Source organism: Tenebrio molitor, chromosome 4 (genome assembly GCF_963966145.1).
Source record: "Tenebrio molitor chromosome 4, icTenMoli1.1, whole genome shotgun sequence".
Lineage (NCBI taxonomy): Eukaryota > Metazoa > Arthropoda > Insecta > Coleoptera > Tenebrionidae > Tenebrio > Tenebrio molitor.
In genome coordinates this window covers 27,382,465-27,402,554 of record NC_091049.1, presented here as the reverse complement: position 1 = coordinate 27,402,554, position 20,090 = coordinate 27,382,465, and the positions used below count along the sequence as shown (strand labels likewise).

General features: G+C 36.0%; 2 protein-coding genes across 2 annotated transcripts; both read left to right on the top strand.

Annotated features, from left to right (window-relative positions):
* The first annotated feature begins 454 nt into the window (after positions 1 to 454).
* LOC138128110 (uncharacterized) lies at positions 455 to 17,756 on the top strand. Its single transcript, XM_069044307.1, has 5 exons — positions 455 to 917; positions 16,301 to 16,748; positions 16,804 to 16,950; positions 17,006 to 17,216; positions 17,265 to 17,756. Exons 2-5 carry the CDS (start codon positions 16,312 to 16,314, stop codon positions 17,634 to 17,636), a joined length of 1,167 nt encoding a protein of 388 aa, XP_068900408.1. The 5' UTR covers positions 455 to 917; positions 16,301 to 16,311; the 3' UTR covers positions 17,637 to 17,756.
* On the top strand, positions 11,974 to 14,371 carry LOC138129498 (kinesin-like protein KIF23). Its single transcript, XM_069045790.1, has 2 exons — positions 11,974 to 14,053; positions 14,103 to 14,371. The coding sequence occupies exons 1-2, from the start codon at positions 12,131 to 12,133 to the stop codon at positions 14,244 to 14,246; spliced, it is 2,067 nt and encodes a 688-aa protein (XP_068901891.1). The 5' UTR covers positions 11,974 to 12,130; the 3' UTR covers positions 14,247 to 14,371.
* Positions 17,757 to 20,090: the final 2,334 nt, after the last annotated feature.

Here is a 20,090-nt window from a genome sequence, read left to right as displayed (position 1 = left end):
ATGTAAGTAATCGAAATAAAAAATTTTGTCCGACATGTTTCCTTTAGTAATAATTCACAGTACACATTTATAAATCACTTAAATTTTCTTTTCTTTTGAAGTGTACCAAATACCAATGGTTCTCAGTGAGAAGAAGAATTGTTGCGGGAATAGACAGATATTGAGAGACTGTCAAGGTTTCGATTAAGTTTTCAAGAAGAGAAACTGAAAGAATTTGACTGAAGAATGCGTGGTCAAACTGTTATTTAATATTGTAGTAACACATAATAGATCGTTACACCAGAAATAGTGATTGTATAAATAACCCACTGCAGCATTAAAAATGTATTCCGATTGGACCCCTGTTTACGTCGGATTGTCATTATTCTAAAAAAATCATAAAAATTTGATCGCAGTAGCGTACGTAACGTCACCGTGAAGAAAATAACACCAGTCCCACCATTAATAAATTAAGAAATAAAGAACAACAAAGTGGTAAATAAATAATTCGGATAAAAACTAAAATAAAGTAAATCGAACCGCAAGACGAAGACGTTCGCCCAGCGCATCCACCATTCCGCCCCAACCCCGAGGTCATCGCCCACTGACCATCCACCTTCGCTCCCCCCGTCCATAATTGAATCATCTTTTCCAATAATCGCTCTGAATTAATAACAACGCACTTCCACCACTTGTTCACACTCAGAGGGGGTCAGATGGACAAGTCTTTCATGGAAGGGTCATTGTTGCGCGGCATTATGCACGGCCGCTCCATCGATTGTTACAGATTTCTCGACCGTAAAACTTAAATTGTACTCATTCGCGTGTTGACCACCAACTGTGAAGGTGATGGTACTGGTTTAGGTGGCGGTTTCGAAACCAAAAGTGCTCTCCTCCTACCAACAGCTCCCAACAACAACCCGAAGACACCGACACGAGTGAGTACTTGTTATTTTCTCTTCTTTTCCACACATTGTGATAACGACACGACCCAGGTGAAAATGATAATAATGATAATAATAACAATGGGAATGGTTTTTTGCCATTTTGGAAAGCACGCAGAGCTTGAGTTTCTCTTTTTGTACAAATCTAAACAAGGAATACAAGTTTTTGGGTTCTAGTGAAAATAATAATAATGATGCTGACAGTAATTATTTTTCTTTTTTTTTTGGAATTTTGGAGAAATACAGCCCTTGGGTTTCTCTTTTTGTACAAATTTCGACAAGAAACAAAAGTTTTTGGGCTCCGATGACAGTAGTGATAATAATAATAAAGTTTTTTTTTTATTTTGAAGAAATGACGGTGCACCACCCACGTCAGCCCCTTGACATTGCTAAGTAATAAACGTTTACGAGATAATCGATCTTGTCAATAATGAATTTATTGAATTTTTAATAAGAGGAGCGCTGCATACAGGGCCAATTACTGCGGATGACCGCCACGACAGCCCCGTTGGAACGGAATGACGCACATTAGCGGAATACCCTGTGATTAACGCGAATAATCCGATTTTACCGTCACAGAACGGCGATTCCATAGAAAAACTGCAAGTTCAGTGACACCGCCATTCAATACCAAAAATCGACTGTACACACGGTAATTGCCGGCTAATCACCGACGAACTTACCTATCCAACGCATATTTATAGTTTGTTGATTGTCGGGGGTGACTCACCCTGGGGCGAGCAGCGTGTGCGCTACGCTGCGCAACCTGGAAACTGTTCCGATCAGTTGAAACAATCGCATCTTTAAATTACCGTTCCGGTGTGTGTTGTTTAATTTAATTAGGGAAAGCGAAAGTTCGACAATGTCGAAATTCGGTTTCCATTTCGTCGCGGAGATCGGAAGACGGGATGTGACGCAACTGGATGGCTCCGAAAAGGGAAGCGGACATAATCGGTTTTATGGCGTCGCCCTGTAAGGAAAGCGATAAATCGGTTGACGCGTTTAGGAGGGTTTTGGAGGTGAGAGGTTTTGGGTTGGAAAGTTTTCGGTTTGGAATGGCAGAAAATGAGGTTATAATGTAGAGTTGACAGTTTGATTAGTTCACAGTTTCGTCGTTGGGGAGCTGTAGAATTGACAGGAGTAAAGACACTAAATAATATATTATTTAGTGACTTTGACAGGTCTCAATGTTCTTCAAAATACCTAAAAATTATGTATTTCTTATTTCATTCATGTTCTAGTTTGGCGTTCAGTATGCACTGTTCCTTGCTTAACATTTTACTTCACTGCTCAACGCCTATACGTGATATCGTGCTTATACTAACTTATGACACTCATAATGAACTAAACTGTTTGACACTGAAAAAATTTTGAAAATTGGACCAGCAGTTCTCGAGTTTATCCGGAACAAGCAAACATACAAACGAGTTCTGTTCGGTTTGTACCGTGTGTGACATTTTTTGACATTTTGAACGATGCAGTAACTAACAGTCAAATATAACTTCACTGTTAGTGCCAGAAGTGCCAGAGTAGCAAACGTCCCACGTTTAGCTAATTTCTTCTGACATTGTGGAGAAAAAAAATCAAGAGAATTTTTCTTTCTAAAGTCACATTGAACACCGTCAGATGATTTATTCTTTCGAAACGTTTTAGAAAAAACAAGTGATGTACGATGTCAAATGTCAGTCTTCTACTCCTGGGTCTGAACAGACCCGGACACTAGTCGACGTATTTATAGTAAAAACGTTTTAGATGTGGATTGTCAAACTCAAGGTCGCTTAAAATTTATGATTGAACTCTAGTTTAGTGAGAAATCTGTCATAAATTCTAAATACCTTATAAGCGCGCCTATAGTTACCTTTTCTGGTAGTACCAACTTAACGACAATTCTCAATCCACATCTATAACGTTCCGACCATACAACAATTTGAAGATGAAAAAAGAAATTGCTTATTTAAGTCAGCGAAGGAAAAAAGCTGCATCAATTTTTATCGCCACTCTGTGTATTTGACAGTAGAGACTTTACGACCAAAAAATAAACTACCTAGTTAATTGTCACTCATGACTTTATTGTTTTTAAATCCGTCAAAGATGGCTACGTCTGGATGACATAACACACCATAATAAATATCAAATGCCAAGTGTCAACTGTCAAATAATCTTCATTATTACATTACACTGCACGAAGATTCTTTTTTATTACTGCGTCAGTTAAAATTACACTTTCACTGACCACTAACGACAACCTTCAACTGTTTCTGGAAAAATAGACCAGATTACAGATTTACGTCGAATTACCGTGTGAGCAACAATTACTGATTGAGTTGGCAATAAATTCTGGTGACTTTTGGTGACTTTTATGTCATGTTCCAACGAGAAAACCGTTTTATTAATAAAAGATTACACAAAGTAAGACGTTTAAATTTGAAAAGTATGCCAGCTGTCAATAATGTCAATAAAACAAATCGAAATAGATACAATTCACAGTCTTGAAAGTTTCATGTAAAATTTGTTATTGCCAACTGAAACAGTTATTGTTGCTCACCCTGTAGCTATCTCCGGCATCGATGACAACATTAATGGCGCGCTAATGACGCAGTTTCAAATATGAAGCTGCTGAAAGGAACGATTTTTTTGTGTGAATCACAAAGAACGTTTGCTAAAATTCTTTCAACACTTCAGTGACTTCAGTTTGTTGTAAATTTTTGCTTATTTATGACTCACCGATTAGATCTAGACAAAGTAGCATTAGCATGTGTAATACCTTACTGAGTAAGATCTTTGATAATAATTTTTATAAAATGTTGCTGAAAATTTTGAAATTTTAATGTACAGTCTAGATGAAGTGATGAAGATATCTTGGAGTTATGGTAAGTGGTCTAGATTTAAGTCGACTGAAATACGGTTTATTAATCGATAACTTCAGAGATGAATAATTTAAATTATTTACTTGAGTTTCTGTATGAATATGCAGTCGTGGTGTATTTTTAGATGTGTATCATTTGTTCTAGAAGACGTGGAAAAAATCAATATGCTATTTAAAATAAGTTGCAAAATAAAATAATTGCGGAGAATTTTCTTGTCAAGATTTTCAGCTGGATAAAAATTTTATTTACAGTTTTATATGGTTGATAATAATATATTAGAGAAGTGTTATTGATTAAATGTATTGTTAGTTTCTTTCTCAAGTACTTTTGAATATTTTATTAAAAATGTCTAAATTATTAAAAATTGTTCTCTTGCTTTTATTTCCTGATACTTCTGTACATCTATAAATTGTGTTTTTTAAATTTGCAATAATTTAATAATATTTTTGTGCAACCGTACGCGAAACCAGCATTTCGCGTACCTAAAACAGGCCGCGAAATCCAATTTCGCGGCCGTTGCTCTACCTACACGAAACTGAAACATCGCTTTATTTCATTTTTTTTTTAATTATAGAAAATTAATGTTTTGGGATAAGAAATGAAATAGGTCCTGAATGTGAAAGATTTACTGTGAAATTGTTTATAACAAATTGTTTATCTTTGAGAAAATGGGAAATTTCATGCTCTATAAAACAGATTCCTCACACATTTTCTCTATCTGGTGTAGTTTTTTCTCTGCGGAGGTGAGTTAAGCTCAAAAATGCTATTTTCAAAATTTTTACAATTCTGTAAATCGTGTGAACAATTTTCTGATTATTTCCTCTGGTGGAAATATACAGTGAGCGGCAAAAGTATGGAATAAATTCCTTAAAAATTAAACCAAATTTTTTTCAAAAAAATCTTTGGACAGGTCAATTTTAGTTTATAAAAATACACGTTTTAGTACCAAAAAAAATTCCAAGCAGTTAATTGTTTTCGAGTTATGACGTCATCGATACTTTTTTTAAATGAAAACTCCCATTTTTTTTCTTGATTCTGATAGCCCTTTTAATTGTCTAAACGCCAGTATAAAAATTTTATTATCTTACATAAGGAAATTTTTGAGAAAAAAAAAAATAAAGTTGGAAAAAATCAATTTTATAACGAACAAAAACAAGTCAAAAACTGTGTTAGTAAGTTCTTAAAATTATGGAATTAAATGTTTGAATTGCCATCCCCCAGCTTGTTGACAATAAGCAAGTTTATGAAGAAATTCCCCCTGTTTTAGTTTTATCCCAGCACCCAATCAAAATTAAAATTTCTATACGTTGTGTTTCTGTTAAATAAGTCATTTTCGAAAACGTTTTGTAAAACAAATAACACATACGAATGAAATTGACAGTAACATTTGACTGTTTGATTTACCTACTTGATTTTTTGACTTGTTTTTGTTCGTTATAAAATTTATTTTTTCCAACTTTATTATTTTTTTTCTCAAAAATTTCCTTATGTAAGATAACAAAATTTTTATACTGTCATTTAGACAATTAAAAGGGCTATCAGAATCAAGAAAAAAAATAGGGGGGTTCCATTTAAAAAAAGTATCGATGACGTCATTACTCCAAAACAAATGACTGCTTGGAATTTTCTTTAGTACTAAAACATGTATTTTTATAAACTAAAATTGACCTGTTCAAAGATTTTTTTGAAAAAAAATTTGTTTAATTTTTAAGAAATTTATTCCATACTTTTGCCGCTCACTGTATAATAGGGTCTAGTAAACCAATCTGAACCAGTCATACAATTCAGAATTTGCCACAACTGCATTATTGGTTTGAACTCATCGCAACTGAAGATAATTGAAGTTTTCTTTACCCAAATTTCTTTCGTGCAACTTTTACATTCTTCATTGATCGTCGTTTATTAAGCAATAAATCATCATGGTAATAGTACATGAAGTCATTAATTTGTAGACAAACGGTTGGTAAACAAGTGATCTACATTTTGTGTGAATGTCGTGTTTGCAAATAACTTCTAAGGAAATTAATTTGAAATATGTTGTACATTGTTGTACAATAATTTTTTCTTGTTACGATAAATTTGAACAACACAACAACAGTGAAATGAAAGTAGGAACTCTTGTAGTTTCTATTATGGCAGTAGCTGCGTATCCTTTTTGGGTCAAGGCAATTTTTTTCCATTTCACGGAAAAATCACTACAGTTATTGATGATTGTGGCCCTTTCGTGTCCAGTTCTGTTCTTGTGACGCACTAGAGCGCCAAAGCAGCAGTTTTCGCACGTACGCAATTAGGGTCAGCCGATTTGTCTTGTTCTTATCACGTGATCACATCCAACATGGCGCTCTCTCGCCAATCTAACCTAAATCTTCGAAACACCACCATTGTGCCTCGTCTTCGCCCAAAATTCTTCTAGCAGCAAAACGACGTTCCGCACCGTTTCCATGTACGTTTTAATGCGGTCTTCGCGCGCTGAATCTGATATTATCGATAGAGATCTCCAGGAATTTATTACTGCACTCGTAAGGAAAAATGGCCGCACGAAACCTGCAAGGTCGTTTACGCGCCAATAGTTGGAATAGGTCGGCGACCGTGATTTCCAAAAAAGAAAAAAAAAAAAAGCCGCAGAATTTCACCTCAACAGGGGAAAGTGCGCGCCAACACGGAAAGAAACGCTTCATAACCGCGATCAGGATGGCCACGACCGGAAACTGAACGCGCGATCGGCGGCCATTTTCGATTCAAGGTGAAACGAAACAGCGAGTCACGGGTTATGCAAAGCGCTTGAACCCTTATCCAAGGTCAAATCGGGGGTGGTTCACGCGATTCTGGAGACAACGGGGTGATCGCTCTTTGCGTTTTAGCCGCGGGGATTTAAAATGCAGATTTGGCGACGGTGTGGCGACGGGGGCGGTGTTAAAGGGGTCAGATTTAACGAGTCCGCGGTTGTTGCGTGCCATATCCGCCGCAGGAATGACCGGATGTGGGCGGCCGAATGGAGAGTGGTGAGGATTCGGGGGAGGACCGGTGAAGAACGCGCTGGGCCAGTCGACGAGGTTCTGATTGATAAACTAATTGGATTTTTGCACGGGCTCGCTGTTGGATATTATCTGAATAATGTGGCCGTGATGAGAGGAAAGCGATCATTGCCAAAAATAAATTGTTCGGTTGGTGGTCGCCTTGAATGTGTCAATGAGCGGTAAAAAATACTGAAATGGGGGGTTTTAACGAATTTTTATCACGAAATAATTTTTTATGACAGGTAAATTAAAAATGACAGTTTATGACATCAGGTTGCTGCTCTCCATAACTCTGGTTACTGTCTTTGTCTTTGGCGCCATCTGTGAATGACGATGACGCATTAGCATAAAGTCCCTAGATATACACTATATCTAGGGACTTTAACTAAGCACATTAAGAAGTGCCCTCTACAAACAGAGGAAGAAGTTTCGCATCTGCGTTCTACAGAAATCACCAGTATATAAAAAGAAAGAAAATGTTGAATTTCTATATAATCTGTTTTTTTTTTAATCAAAGAACCACCAACCACCAATTTACATCAAAAATAGAGCTGGCAACATTGTACAGTGGCGAGCACGGAATTTCGCACACATTGGACATTTCACTGACATATGTAATTTTATTAAAATGAGATATTGGCGGCATTTTCGTGACAGTTTAGGTGAAACGTCAGACATGATCACATATGTCATGATTGATTATAACGACAACAAAGCTTAGACTAGATAGTTTTTTTTAATGACATACAAATTGGTGTGTTCCCAACTGTACACTTTTGACCTAGGGTGAAAAATGTCATTAATCATTATATAAAAATTGAGGTTATGTGAAATCCTGGGCTGAATAGGCTTTGGAAAAATTAAACTGTTTAGAACAGTGTAAAGTTTGAATTTCCCGACGTTTGACATCCCTAAATGACATTTGTTTATGTTTAATCGGGACATAATTGAACATGAACATGTTTTCAGCAAAGGGTGCCCTTAGATATTTGCTTCGAGAATAGAAATCGTTACGTTATTCTAAGTGTGGAATAAAATGATTTACATCTAGTTACCTTTGGAATTTTTGCACATGTAAATTTTCCTGTACCGCCCTACTTTTTTTTTTCGAAGTGCCGAACTAATAGTTCTGTCAATAAATGTCATCAATCGAATTGACAATTGTTACAATTTACTAAATTGAATTAACAAACGTTGGTGGCCACTTTCAACACTAGCTGTGACTTGCTTTTGTTAGCTCCTTTTTAATTTCAATCTCAACTTTGCATTCATATCATCCCTTCGCAATAAATCACCTTTGGAATTTGGATATATATTTTGAGGTTAGGCTTCCTTTTTTTTGCAGAGCGGCATTTCGTATTTTTACAAGGGTAATGCAAAGGTAACTAGATGTAAATCATTTTATTCCACACTGTATTTTTAATGTAAAACAATGCAAAGAAAGAAAAAAAGAAAGATTTTTTTGGCTCTAAATTTTAGGTTAGCTGTCAACATGCTCCGATTAATCTACGCTTTAAAAAAGCACAACAATTGACGGTTTCCAACGCCTTCCCACCCAGGATTTCATTTGAACGCGCGATATAATCTGTTTCAAAATCAAAAATCTACCACATGTTGAATTATGTTGGCAGAAAAAAAGAAATCCCTAGGATACGTTTAATTTTTTTGAGTTGGCCCAACCCTTCGCCAAAATTTGACTGTTGGCAATGAAACAATTGAAAAATATTGGTGTTTTTTGTCTTGTAATTGGCACTAACCGAATGTTTTAACTTCACACGACATTAAAAAAATTTAGGTTATGTCACCTTTGGTGATAAATTTCAAATTTGCTGTCAAAGTTGACAACCGGAAATGCGTTTAAATTACAGTGGTACCAAAATCATTCAAATTTTCATTATTACCAACAGATTCAGTGATTCTTGATCACGCCGTCCAATTATTGTAAACATTAATTGTTACATTAGACGTGTCTTGGGCAATTAAACTAATCCTAATCTCGTATTTCTGGCGGCCAAAATTTTCTGTCAATTCAAAAAAAAAATTGTAATCCGTACTTTATTGTCATCATGATTACCGTCTTGATTATGAACGTTATTTTTGGGTGGTAAATTTCAAAACTCAAAATTATTTTGTCATTTCTACTACACAGAACGTTTACCTCAGGTCATCTATGTACGATTGCTCTAATTTTGTTTATTCGTGTCGAATTTTTGGAATATCTGAGTTTCAAACAGTTTAAATTGATTGTCAAAATGACAAGAATCGAAAGGTTTTTTTACACTTTACTTGAATGTCAAGAAAGTGACGGCCAAAATTTTTGGCCGTCATAGTACATACAAAATTATTGTCTTCGCTCATTTTTAATTTGTTAATAACAATTGAAATTTGAATCTTCCAAACAATATGACATTTGTTGCCAACCACGACAAAATTCCCCAAATTTGAAAATTATTAATTTTCACTTAAAAATGGCTTAAAAGATGCAACGTAAAAAAAAAGTGTATGATATCTCGTTCATAGTGCATTTTGTAGCACTTACTCCTTCATGAGACTTCTCGCAAGCTCGTCGTGACTATGAACTGTCAAAGAAATGTCAACTCTATTCTACCTACAGAGTTGCCACATAAATTTTCGTACATAGTTGCCATACTTATCCACAACACAATCATTTTGAATCACCCAATAATATTCGTTGCATAATATTTAACGCACTATACACGTTACGGATCACGAATCAGCTGTTTAAATTTTACGCTTTTACACGAGTGGTGCGTTCACAATCGACTCTTCAACGCCTACTACGAGGTGAAATTTAAAAAAATACCGGATACTATTCTAAAGTGCACTCACCAAATAAATACGCAATGATGACTCAACATAATAAAAAAAATTTAGTTTTAAAGATTAGTACCTACATAAAGTGTTTAGCTAAAAATAAATCGCGTTTCTTTATTAAGTGGAATTTTTGACCTTTGCGTTATCGACAAGGACTTGTTTCATGATTATAAAGAATCTAAATCGTTATTTGCTGGTTTTGCGTTTTAAGTCATTTGCGACAAGTGAATAGCTGGAATAACTTATCGCCAAAATGTAAAATAACTATTCATAACATTATACTACAAATACATTAACAATAGACGTTTTCCTTTTTATTTTATTTTCTTTTTCTATTTTTATTTCCATTCCGTGTGTTTTTTGGGCATTCTTTCTTTTTTTTTTAAGACATACCTATATTGAGAATTATACAAGGTGATTCACGAATAGTGCCTGATTTGGCGCATTTATTCCTGCAACATAAATTAGTCTTTTATAGAATACTTCGCCGTTTTGACGAAACAATAGTGTCAATCAAATGTGTAAAAATAATGATTTTTTTTGTAAATAAATCACACTATTTGTGAATCACCCTGTATATATTTTTTAAAATTTTTATTTAACTTTCTCCATATTTTCACTTATCAGTTATTATTCTAAACGCTTCCATTTTTTCCTCATTTTCTCTCCCTGTTAATGGAAACACATTTTTTCATAGTTCATTAATTTATTCTTGTTTTTCAATTCTACCTTAAAGTGATAGAGATATTTTCATATTTGATGGCGGAAACAAAAGACTGAGAAATGTCACATATTCGTATTGTCAGTGTCAAATTTCTCAAAGACGTTCGTGATTTTGACAGAAATGCAGCAAATTGGCAATAAGAAAGTTATTCATCGTCGAACTAGAGAAATAATTTGCAATACGTTTGATTATATGAGAATAACTTTTCCTTTTGAAGCACTGACAAAAACTGGTTTCCTTAGAATTTGTTTTTTCAATCTATTTAGCGAAAATTTAAATTTACCTAGACATTCCTTTTTACGGCGTTCATGAGAAATTTGACACTGACAATACATTTTTGTGACATTTCTCAGTCTTTTGTTTCCGCCACCAAATCTGAAAATACCTCTAGGTACCTATTTTTTGTCATCCATCTCATTTGTTCTTTTTCTCTGTTTTGTTATTTTTTCCACATCTGTCACATTCATTCATGGAAATTTAAAATACAAAGAGTTATTCCCCCTCTTAGAAATTTACTTGTTTACTTTTGCTGAAGCTGATTTTTTGTTAATATATTGATGACCCCCAACTATCTCTTGATAAAATTATTATCAATTATCCTCTGAGCCCCCTTTTCACTTTCTAAAATTAAATGTCCTTTTGAACAATACTGAATGTCTGTTCCAGGACCAAATCTTTTCTGAGAAATTCGGTTCCATACAAAAGACAACTGTACGTTTTCAGGTAACGAAAATTATTGGTGCAAATCGCCAGTAGATAACAACGTTGTGCATTTAGAATTCTGAAAAATTCGTTTTATATTGTTGTATTGAATTTAAGTGTACCGTCATGTTTTTTTCTACAACTACAACTCTTATTCTCTCTTTACTAGTTTTTTCTTGGCTCCTCCACCAATTATTACCACATCCGCGTGTCGAGGCCCCTTCCCGTTCCATATCATTCTCGCTGGGCCCCTGGAAGCGAAAGAAGTCTTCTCCTAATATTCGCAAAGTTCTGAATTTTCGAACTCTTTGCATTTGCTTATGAAATAGGCACACAAAGAACCGCAACAGTTTTTACCCTATCATTAACTATTTATGCAATTTTAAATCATAATCAACACACAAGTATTTTGAGGTTATCTGTCATAAAAATATTTTTACATTATCGTAACATTACTAAAAATCATTCGAATCGTAAAATGGATTCTACAGGGTTATTCTAAATGATTGTAGTCGAAGTAGGCGTGAAAACTGAATGTAAAATTTATGGTTGCCGCTCCACATAAAAAAATCATCAAAATGATGTGTTAAATTGGCTGCAAAATAACTCAATATTTTTAAAATTGATTGTAGAACAACTCAATATTTCTGGATTTAATCGTTAATTTAACAAAAATAAATAAAATCCTCATCACCGCACTTTTCACCTAAAAAATGACAGTGACAGCGACACAACTGACAGTTCACATGAAAGCGGCAAAAACGTAATAACATGGGCATGGCCTACTTCGACTACAATCATTTAGAATAACCCTGTATAAGGACCTCTGATTTACGAAGTAATATACGCTACAAATGATATTTTCATATTTTAAAATTAACTTGAATCAAATTATCGGCAATACAGGAATTCGTATTATCGACCCTCGTCAAATGTCAATAGTTTTTGCGTCAATTTGAATTTAATTTTTTAAGTGTAAAGTTTTTGTGTTTGTCGTGTTTCCTAATAAATTCGCCAAGTGCAGCTGATTAAATTACATTAAAAGATAGAAATATTGGAAAAATGGGCAAATCAACACCTAGAGTTCCACGCGAAAAAACAATACCCAAGATATATTCCACAAAAAAGGAAGATAGAGTCCAAGTTTTTTGTCGCTTGCGTCCCGCAAAAGATAATCCAATTTCGACCTACATCAAGTTATTGTCTCCAACAGATTTACTTTTAACAACTCCAGCTGCATCCAAAGGAACTTACAAGGAGTCATGTTTCAAATTCGAACATATTTTCAGCTCGCAATCGTCACAAAACGAAGTGTTCGACCACGTGGCTTATCCCCTGGTTGAGAACTTGCTAAAAGGAAAAAACGGAGTTTTATTTACTTACGGAGTAACAGGTTCCGGCAAGACGCACACTCTTTCTGGAAGTCACGATAATCCAGGTGTCATACCTAAATGTATTTACAGCATATTCAACTCAATCGCGGATTGTCAAACAATAAAATATGTGATCAAATCGGACAAAATGAATGGTTTTGAAGTTCAGCACGAATACGAAGCTGTGCAAGATCAACTAAATGTAGAAAAAACAACTCCCAGTAAGTCACCTCTAAAGAACAGAAAAGTATACAAGGATAAGTCTTACGTGAATGATGGTGCCAGAATAGTGAATATCGACAGCGATGATAATTCTTATGCGGTTTTTGTAAGTTACGTAGAAATCTACAACAATACAGTATTCGATTTGTTGGATGAGTCACCGTTGATTGGAAAAGGACTGCAAAACAAAATCTTGAGAGAAGATCTGCAAAGAATCGTCTACGTGAACGGAGTTGTGGAAGTTGAGGTAAAATCGGCCGAAGAGGTTTTCCAGTTTTTCAATCTGGGTCAGAAACGAAAGAAGGTTGGCAATACTGTTTTAAATGCGGTGTCCAGTCGAAGCCACTCAATTTTCACCATCCGTGTGGTGCGGTTGAAAAACAACAAACTAGAAAAGCTGCAAGTGTCTCAGTTGAGTCTGGTCGATTTGGCAGGATCCGAGAGAACTAATCGCACCCAAAACACCGGCCAAATGTTGAAAGAATCTGGTCAAATCAATAACTCGCTCATGTCGCTGAGAACTTGCTTAGGAATCCTGAAGGAAAACCAGTTGTCCGGTGGCAATAAATTGGTCCCTTACAGAGAAAGTCGCTTGACTTTGTTGTTCAAAAATTACTTCGAGGGGGATGGCCAAGTGAGAATGATAGTTTGTGTGAACCCCTCAATAGATGACTTTGAGGAGAACCTGCACGTGATGAAATTCGCAGAAATCACGCGGGACGTGAAGTTAGGAATAAAACCTGATTTAAAGTGTAAAAGTAGAGCCACCCCAAGAACTTTAAGAAGAGTTGGCGACTTTGCAGATGACTTGGTTCGTCTCGAAGCAGTGCCACGAATCAAACTCGATTTTGCTAATCCCGAGGAGAGCCGATCAAAACTCGATGAGTTTGCCAATATTTTGAAAAACCGGATTAAAGCGATGTCAGCTCTGTCCGGTGAAGTGGAACATCGAGAGACCGCTTTCAGGAAGAGACTCCACGAATCTGAATCAACCAACGGATTGTCCAAGTCGGAGGCGGAAAAAGTGCGAATTCTAATTTTAAAACAAGAACATGAAATTGTTCATCTCAAAAGTAAATTTGCTTATTCCGAGAAATGTAACAGACTTAGAAGTGCGCGCAACGAAGAACTGAAGCACACGGTCACGTGCTTGAGTAGGAATTTGGTCGAGAAAGAACAGGAAATTGCGCAACAACGATTGGAAAGAGGAGAGTTGAAGCAGCAGCAAAATCACATGTTCACGGATGAATTTCTTGAGAATTTAAAGATGAATCACGCCATGCAGGAGGAATTTGCGCAGGAAAAGGGCGAAGAACAAACCACCAAAAAGGAATATGTTGAACGTGTGGTGGTACCTTTGAAAAAACGCAGGTCGCGTTCTGCAGGAGAGGTAGAATTTGTTTACGAATGTTATGTTAAATTTGATGATGTTCTTTCAGGTGGAAAAGATGTCTCTTTTTCAACAGTTCGTGCGTAAAAGCAAGTCTGCTACCAAATTAAACAAACTAAACCATGGAAAATATTATTTCGTGTCGCACAGAGAACATATTAATGGTATATTTAAAAGCACACTAGATGACTAGGACTAAGTGTTAATTGTTTTGAGCTTGTGATGTGTTCCTTTATATTGTATTTGCAATAAGTTTTAATTGTGTTTTTTTTACTATTTTTTTAATTATATTACATTAAATGTGATACTTTTTAAAAATGTTTAATGCTTATTTCCCAAAATGGGTTATTATTTCAGGGATGGGGTAGTTTTCCTGGTATTTTTAATTTGTTCCAATTTATATATTGATTTTTCATAAAACCGATTACCATTTCAGCAATCCGAGAGTCAAAAACGTTTCACTTTGCGTTATTTCATCAAATATATTTCCTACATTATTACGTAACATTTTAGTTTGTAACCACTGAGTGGAGAGTCTGGCCACTTGCTCTGGTTGCTTTCAGTAGCGGCGCAGGTCAAATGAGCAATAAAATGAACGAAATTCAGTGGTGCTATCAAGGCTGTTTTTGCGTATTTAAATCGTTAACGATATTTTGTAACGTAAAGTCCGTGACATATTGTTGGTGTCTAAGGTTCTGCAAGACCGTCATAAAGTGAGCGATAAAAATTTGAAATAACCGAAATATTCTCTTTCCTGAAAAGAACTCAGACATCAGACAGGTCAGCTTTGTTTTTAAAACAAATATATTCTGTATCTGGAATGTCTCAAGGAAGTGTGTTAAGTCCAACATTATTCCTATAAACTACTGAAAGAAAAACTCCACTGAAACTTCAACTATTACAGGAAACAAACAACAAGTGGTCGGGTTTGTGGGGTAGATTATGGTATTAGAGACTAATGACACAAATTTGATCGGGGGTGAAGTAGTAAAAGTGCGTGACTGAGCCTAACCATTATTTTCTTCCCCTTTCGAACTTTACACAATAACATATTTTTTTTAAGTAGATGTTGCGAGAAAATTGCATTGTTCGATGATTCACCTGCACAATGATTAATATTGTTCTCAGAACGAAAAGAAATGGAAATCTAGAACCAATGACTAATTTAGGTCAACGGTTAAATTATAAAGTCGTTATAATTCTTTTGTGACACAAACAAACTTATTTACATCTAAAGCAAATTTTACAAAAACACAAAAAACAGTGGCTTTGTGCCAATAGGTATTATCAAAACGCATTCTGTCAAGATGACAGTTCAGATTCCTTCCAGCGCCAACGGTGAAACAATAAACTACCAGACCTGTCATTCTTTGCTGTCATCTCTTTCAATTTTATGGTAGTCAGCCACGGTTTAAACAACCTAGCGTGCACGTTTACACCTTAGATTAAGATAATTTGTGAAATGACCCAAATTTATTGTTATTCGACCGCATTTCGAATTTCGAGCTTTGTTCAGTGTAAAATTTTCCGACTTGCAACTGTTCTAAATTCGTCGATGACGTAGTGTTACGTCAGATAATCAGCAACCATGAAATTCAAATATCTCACTAATAAATTAAGTACCTAATCAGATAATTCTGCTTCGTTTTTCAAGCTTTCGAGACTATTTTAAACGTTGAGTCAGACGTTTCCATAAGTTTGTCAACAAGAAGTTACTCCCTACGATTTAGGGATATTCGTTACTAGGTTGCCATAAATTTGGTTAGGTTGGAGCTTATGTACTATCGGATAGCAAAAAAAACTTACGAGGTCTTGCTTTAGACACTTCCAAAACTCAATCAAAAATCTGAGTTTTGGAAGTGTCTATAGTAACATACTGTACCAGTTTTTTTGCTATCCGATGGTACAGTTGGTTGCAAAAAAAACGGGAAACGAAAATTTCCCTAATGTAAATTTGATTTTTGTCAATTTGTCAATGAATTGTATACTTGACAATACCTATCAAATAATTTTTAAAAATGTCAATGAATTTTGACGTTAATTCTAACCTATTTCTCGTAAGAAGTGTTCACACTATGTAAAAATATGTCAATTTTATTCTGACAGTTCCCGTTTTTTTGCAACCAACTGTACATTGAATAAAGGATATTTGTTCTTTCTCACTTTTCTTTTCCCTTCACTGTTCACTTCTCTTTAACACAATCAACATTTCTCCCACTCGACGCTTGACTACAAACCCTGTTTCAGCCCCCGCGACGATGCTCTTTCTCTACCCCATCTTCTTCATCCTGCCGGCCATGGCCTCCGGCCGCGGCGAGTGCTCCAAGGAGGCTTACGACGAGTGCATCCGCATTGCCGACCCCTTGGTCAAGCAGCCCCACCTCATTTTCCCCGACAACATGAACGACATCGACCTGGTCTGTCGGACGTGGAACAGATTCGTCGACTGCTTGAAGTACTACACGGACAACTGCTTCACGGAGCAACAGAAACGCCAGTTCAACAAGGCCGTCGAGAACCCCATCGAAAGCGTCCACCAGATGTGCACCCAGCCGAGGTACCAGAACGAGTACTTGCAGTACGCACCTTGCATCAAAAGTACCATCACCGAGCCGAGCCATTGCGGCTCGCAGTACAACTTGCTGGTGGACCAAGTGTCCCAAGGGGAGATTATCTCGAAGTCGACGTTGTGTTGGTAAGAGTGAGTGGACTGTCAGCGGGTTTTGTGAGGTTAGGAAATTTGGTTGCAGCTCGCACGACAGGTTCAAACAGTGCGTCTTGAGGGAGACGAGGAGGTTGTGCGATAGAGGAGTCACGGATGGGCCCGCTTTGACATTTTCCAGTCACATTATAGACAAAGCTTTGAGTTTTTTGCAGGACCAGTGTTACAACTACATGTGAGTAAATTCCCTAGACAAGTGTCGTTGTTGGTGTTATTGTTACTGGTTGCAGCCCCAACTCTGGTGACTGCACGAGTCACACAACTGACTCTCAAGCCTTCTCTGACCCCCTCACCATCTCGACTTCTTCGAGTGAAGTCTACCCGTGGAGCACCATCCAAGACGCCGCCCCCAAAGAAATACTCCCGTCGAGAGTGACCCCGCCCAGAATGCCCACCACAACCTCTTGGCTCCCCTCTTCGACCCTCTCTGTACAGAATTCGGTAATTCCCCGCTCAAATCTTGAATTCTTGTATACAGAGTGATTGCAGGAAACCTCGCCTACTCAGATGCTGGGGTCGCGCACGCGTCCGGCTTCCTTCGGGCGCGCTAGCAGCTGGTCGGAGACGCCTAGTTCGCCACCTGGTGGCAACACTGTTCAGATGTACCCCGACCAGTCCACCACTAGCACTACCACTCATTCGTCGCGTCCCGATTGGGCCACCATGACGAGTTGGACACCGCAGAGGCACGGCGAGGACGACAAGAGTACCACTTGGTACCCAGCTGCTGGGACTCAGCTTGTCAACGAGGTGGACGAACCCAACCAGCAGGGACTGACCAAGCCCAGGAACGAGGGGGCCAGGGTCGGACAAGTGTTGGGGTTGACCGTTTTGGCCGCGGTCTTCGCGGCTTTGTGTTAGGTTTATTGGAGTTTTATTAATCGATAACAGAGCAATAATTTATTTCAAATCAGCACTAGTCAGTTTACCAAATAGTCGACTGTAACTTTTAATAAATTAATTATTATTTTCTGAACTGGATTTTTGTGGTTTTCCTGTGTTACTACCTTTCTGGCAGACTTTTTGTAACGAAATGGGGTTCCACAGGGTTCTCTGCTAGGGCACCTAGTTTCGAGACGAAAATGGAGTTACAATTCAACCAGTTGTTTTAAGGTATTTGTTCGTTGTTTTCGATTTGAAAACACTCTGATGGTGTTGATTTAGTAATAATGATAATAATAATTAAAGCAAGTTTAGTAAAACATGTTTTCTTCTTTATTAAAGATACTGAAATAACCTTCTTTTGATAAAATCTTCACTATGCTGCAATAATTTATAAATAAATAACTGGTTGTTTTTCTTTAATATGAAGAATTAATTAGTTTCTAAGCCACCGAGAATATTACAATAGATATAAAGGAGGCGATTTTGGCCCGCGGCGGAATTATAAGCACGAGGCCCGAAGGGTCGAGGGATTATAAGACGCCAAAGGGCCAAAGTCGCCGTTCACGCCCGAAATGCAAACATTATTTTTTGTAAAATCATTTAAATCCACCTTAAAGCTGGCAACATCACCCCTTTCACGTCAGGTGTTAAGGCTAATCGGGATGACCAAGTGTGCGAGAGAGATACAGATATCGGAAAAGTATTTAGCGTTTTTTAAAGAAACGGTATGACCGATTTTCAATTTTTAAACTGCAAGTGTCATAAAATATTACTTCAAAATGCGGCAACTTTTTACTTTTTTTATTTTTGATTCCATTAAAAAAAAAATTTTTTTTTCTTCGTTATTAAAAAAAAAATTAAAAATCTGCTCAACGGCGCATGTGGGGGCCAACTTCTTAATGGCAAATCTTTTTTTATTTTTAAATTTTGACAAAAAATAACGCCCGAAACAGAAATATACGTTTTTCTTTGACAATCACATACCGACAATATTAAGTGTACAATAAAGATAAGATTGCACTCTTGCATAGGAAAAAAAAGTGGAAATACAGGGTCCATTATAAATGATTGTAGCCGAAGCAAGCCATTCCTATTATATGTTATGAAATGTTTGCCGCTTCACTGTGAACTGTCAATTTTTGTCACTCTCAGTGTTATTTTTTAGGTGAAAAGTGGTGAAGAGAATTTTACTTATTTATTTATTTTTTTAAATTAACGATTAAGTTGTTTTGCAACAAATTTTACTCTTGTGTGTAAACGGTGTGTTTTCACTTATTCAAACCATTTTGATCATTTTTTATATGAAGCGACAACCATACATTTTTACAACTGTACGTTGCAGCAAAAAATCAAATGACTCCAAATGTCACTGTCAACTAAATAATAATAATTATAAATAATAACTAAATAAAAATTTAAATAAAGGAGAATTTTATAAATATTTAGGTATTAATCAATCAAATCATATTCAACATTCAATTATAAGAATTAAATCTATTTTAAAATCAAAATTAAACGGTAATAATTTAATTAAAGCAGTTAATACATATGCTGTTCCATTGTTGACCTATTCTTTTGGTGTTATAAAATGGTCCAAAACTAATTTACAGAATATAAATATTCAAACTAGAGTTCTCTTTACAAAATTTTGTAAACATCACCCCAAATCTGCTATTGAAAGATTTAATTTACCACGCGAAAATGGTGGTAGGGGTTTCTCAAATCTAGAAATTCTACAATATAATCAAATTGCTTCACTAAAAAATTATTTTCTCAATAGAGCTCGTGATAACACTTTTTTTAATGCTTTGGTTTCAGCGGATAAAGGTTACACACCTTTAAATTTAAGCGATAAAATAATTTCAGATATTGTTGAGCCAAATATACCTGACACTATAGCAAATATAAAACAATAGTTATTTTTATATTAAGTGCGCGAAGAGAATGTTTTTTGTGCATGAAAAGGTCTTTTACGCCGAGACGAAGGTCGAGGCAGTATAAGCCTTTGAATGCACAAAAACATCTTCGCGCACGAAATATAAACAATATTTTTTCTATAATTGATTCAAAAAATTGAAATCAAAAATTCAAATTTTTGAAGGAACTCTGAAGTTTCAATGCAGTGACCATGTTGCTAGGTAACTAATAAAAAACAGTGCGTGAAATGAAAAACAGAAATAGTCGTATGCGTGAAATTGCATTTCACACACTGTTTTGTATGGTTTCTACGGTTTCGATCTTACTAACAATGCAAAAAAAAATACACGTCAGAAAATGACCCACTTCAGGCACAGATAACTATGCGTGAATTTCAATTTTTTGAATCAATTATAGAAAAAAGTTTTTACATGGGAGATATTTTAAAGAACTAGAACAACCAGAAATTAATATTCAAGCTTCTCATGCATGGCTTAAAAAATCAAATATTCA

Coding starts and splice junctions, on each gene's coding strand:
- LOC138129498 (XM_069045790.1), top strand. CDS start 12,131: ATGGGCAAATCAACACCTAGAGTTCCACGCGAAAAAACAATACCCAAG. Junction 14,054..14,102: donor GGTCGCGTTCTGCAGGAGAG/GTAGAATTTGTT, acceptor ATGTTCTTTCAG/GTGGAAAAGATGTCTCTTTT.
- LOC138128110 (XM_069044307.1), top strand. CDS start 16,312: ATGCTCTTTCTCTACCCCATCTTCTTCATCCTGCCGGCCATGGCCTCC. Junction 16,749..16,803: donor TCGAAGTCGACGTTGTGTTG/GTAAGAGTGAGT, acceptor ATTTGGTTGCAG/CTCGCACGACAGGTTCAAAC. Junction 16,951..17,005: donor GACCAGTGTTACAACTACAT/GTGAGTAAATTC, acceptor TACTGGTTGCAG/CCCCAACTCTGGTGACTGCA.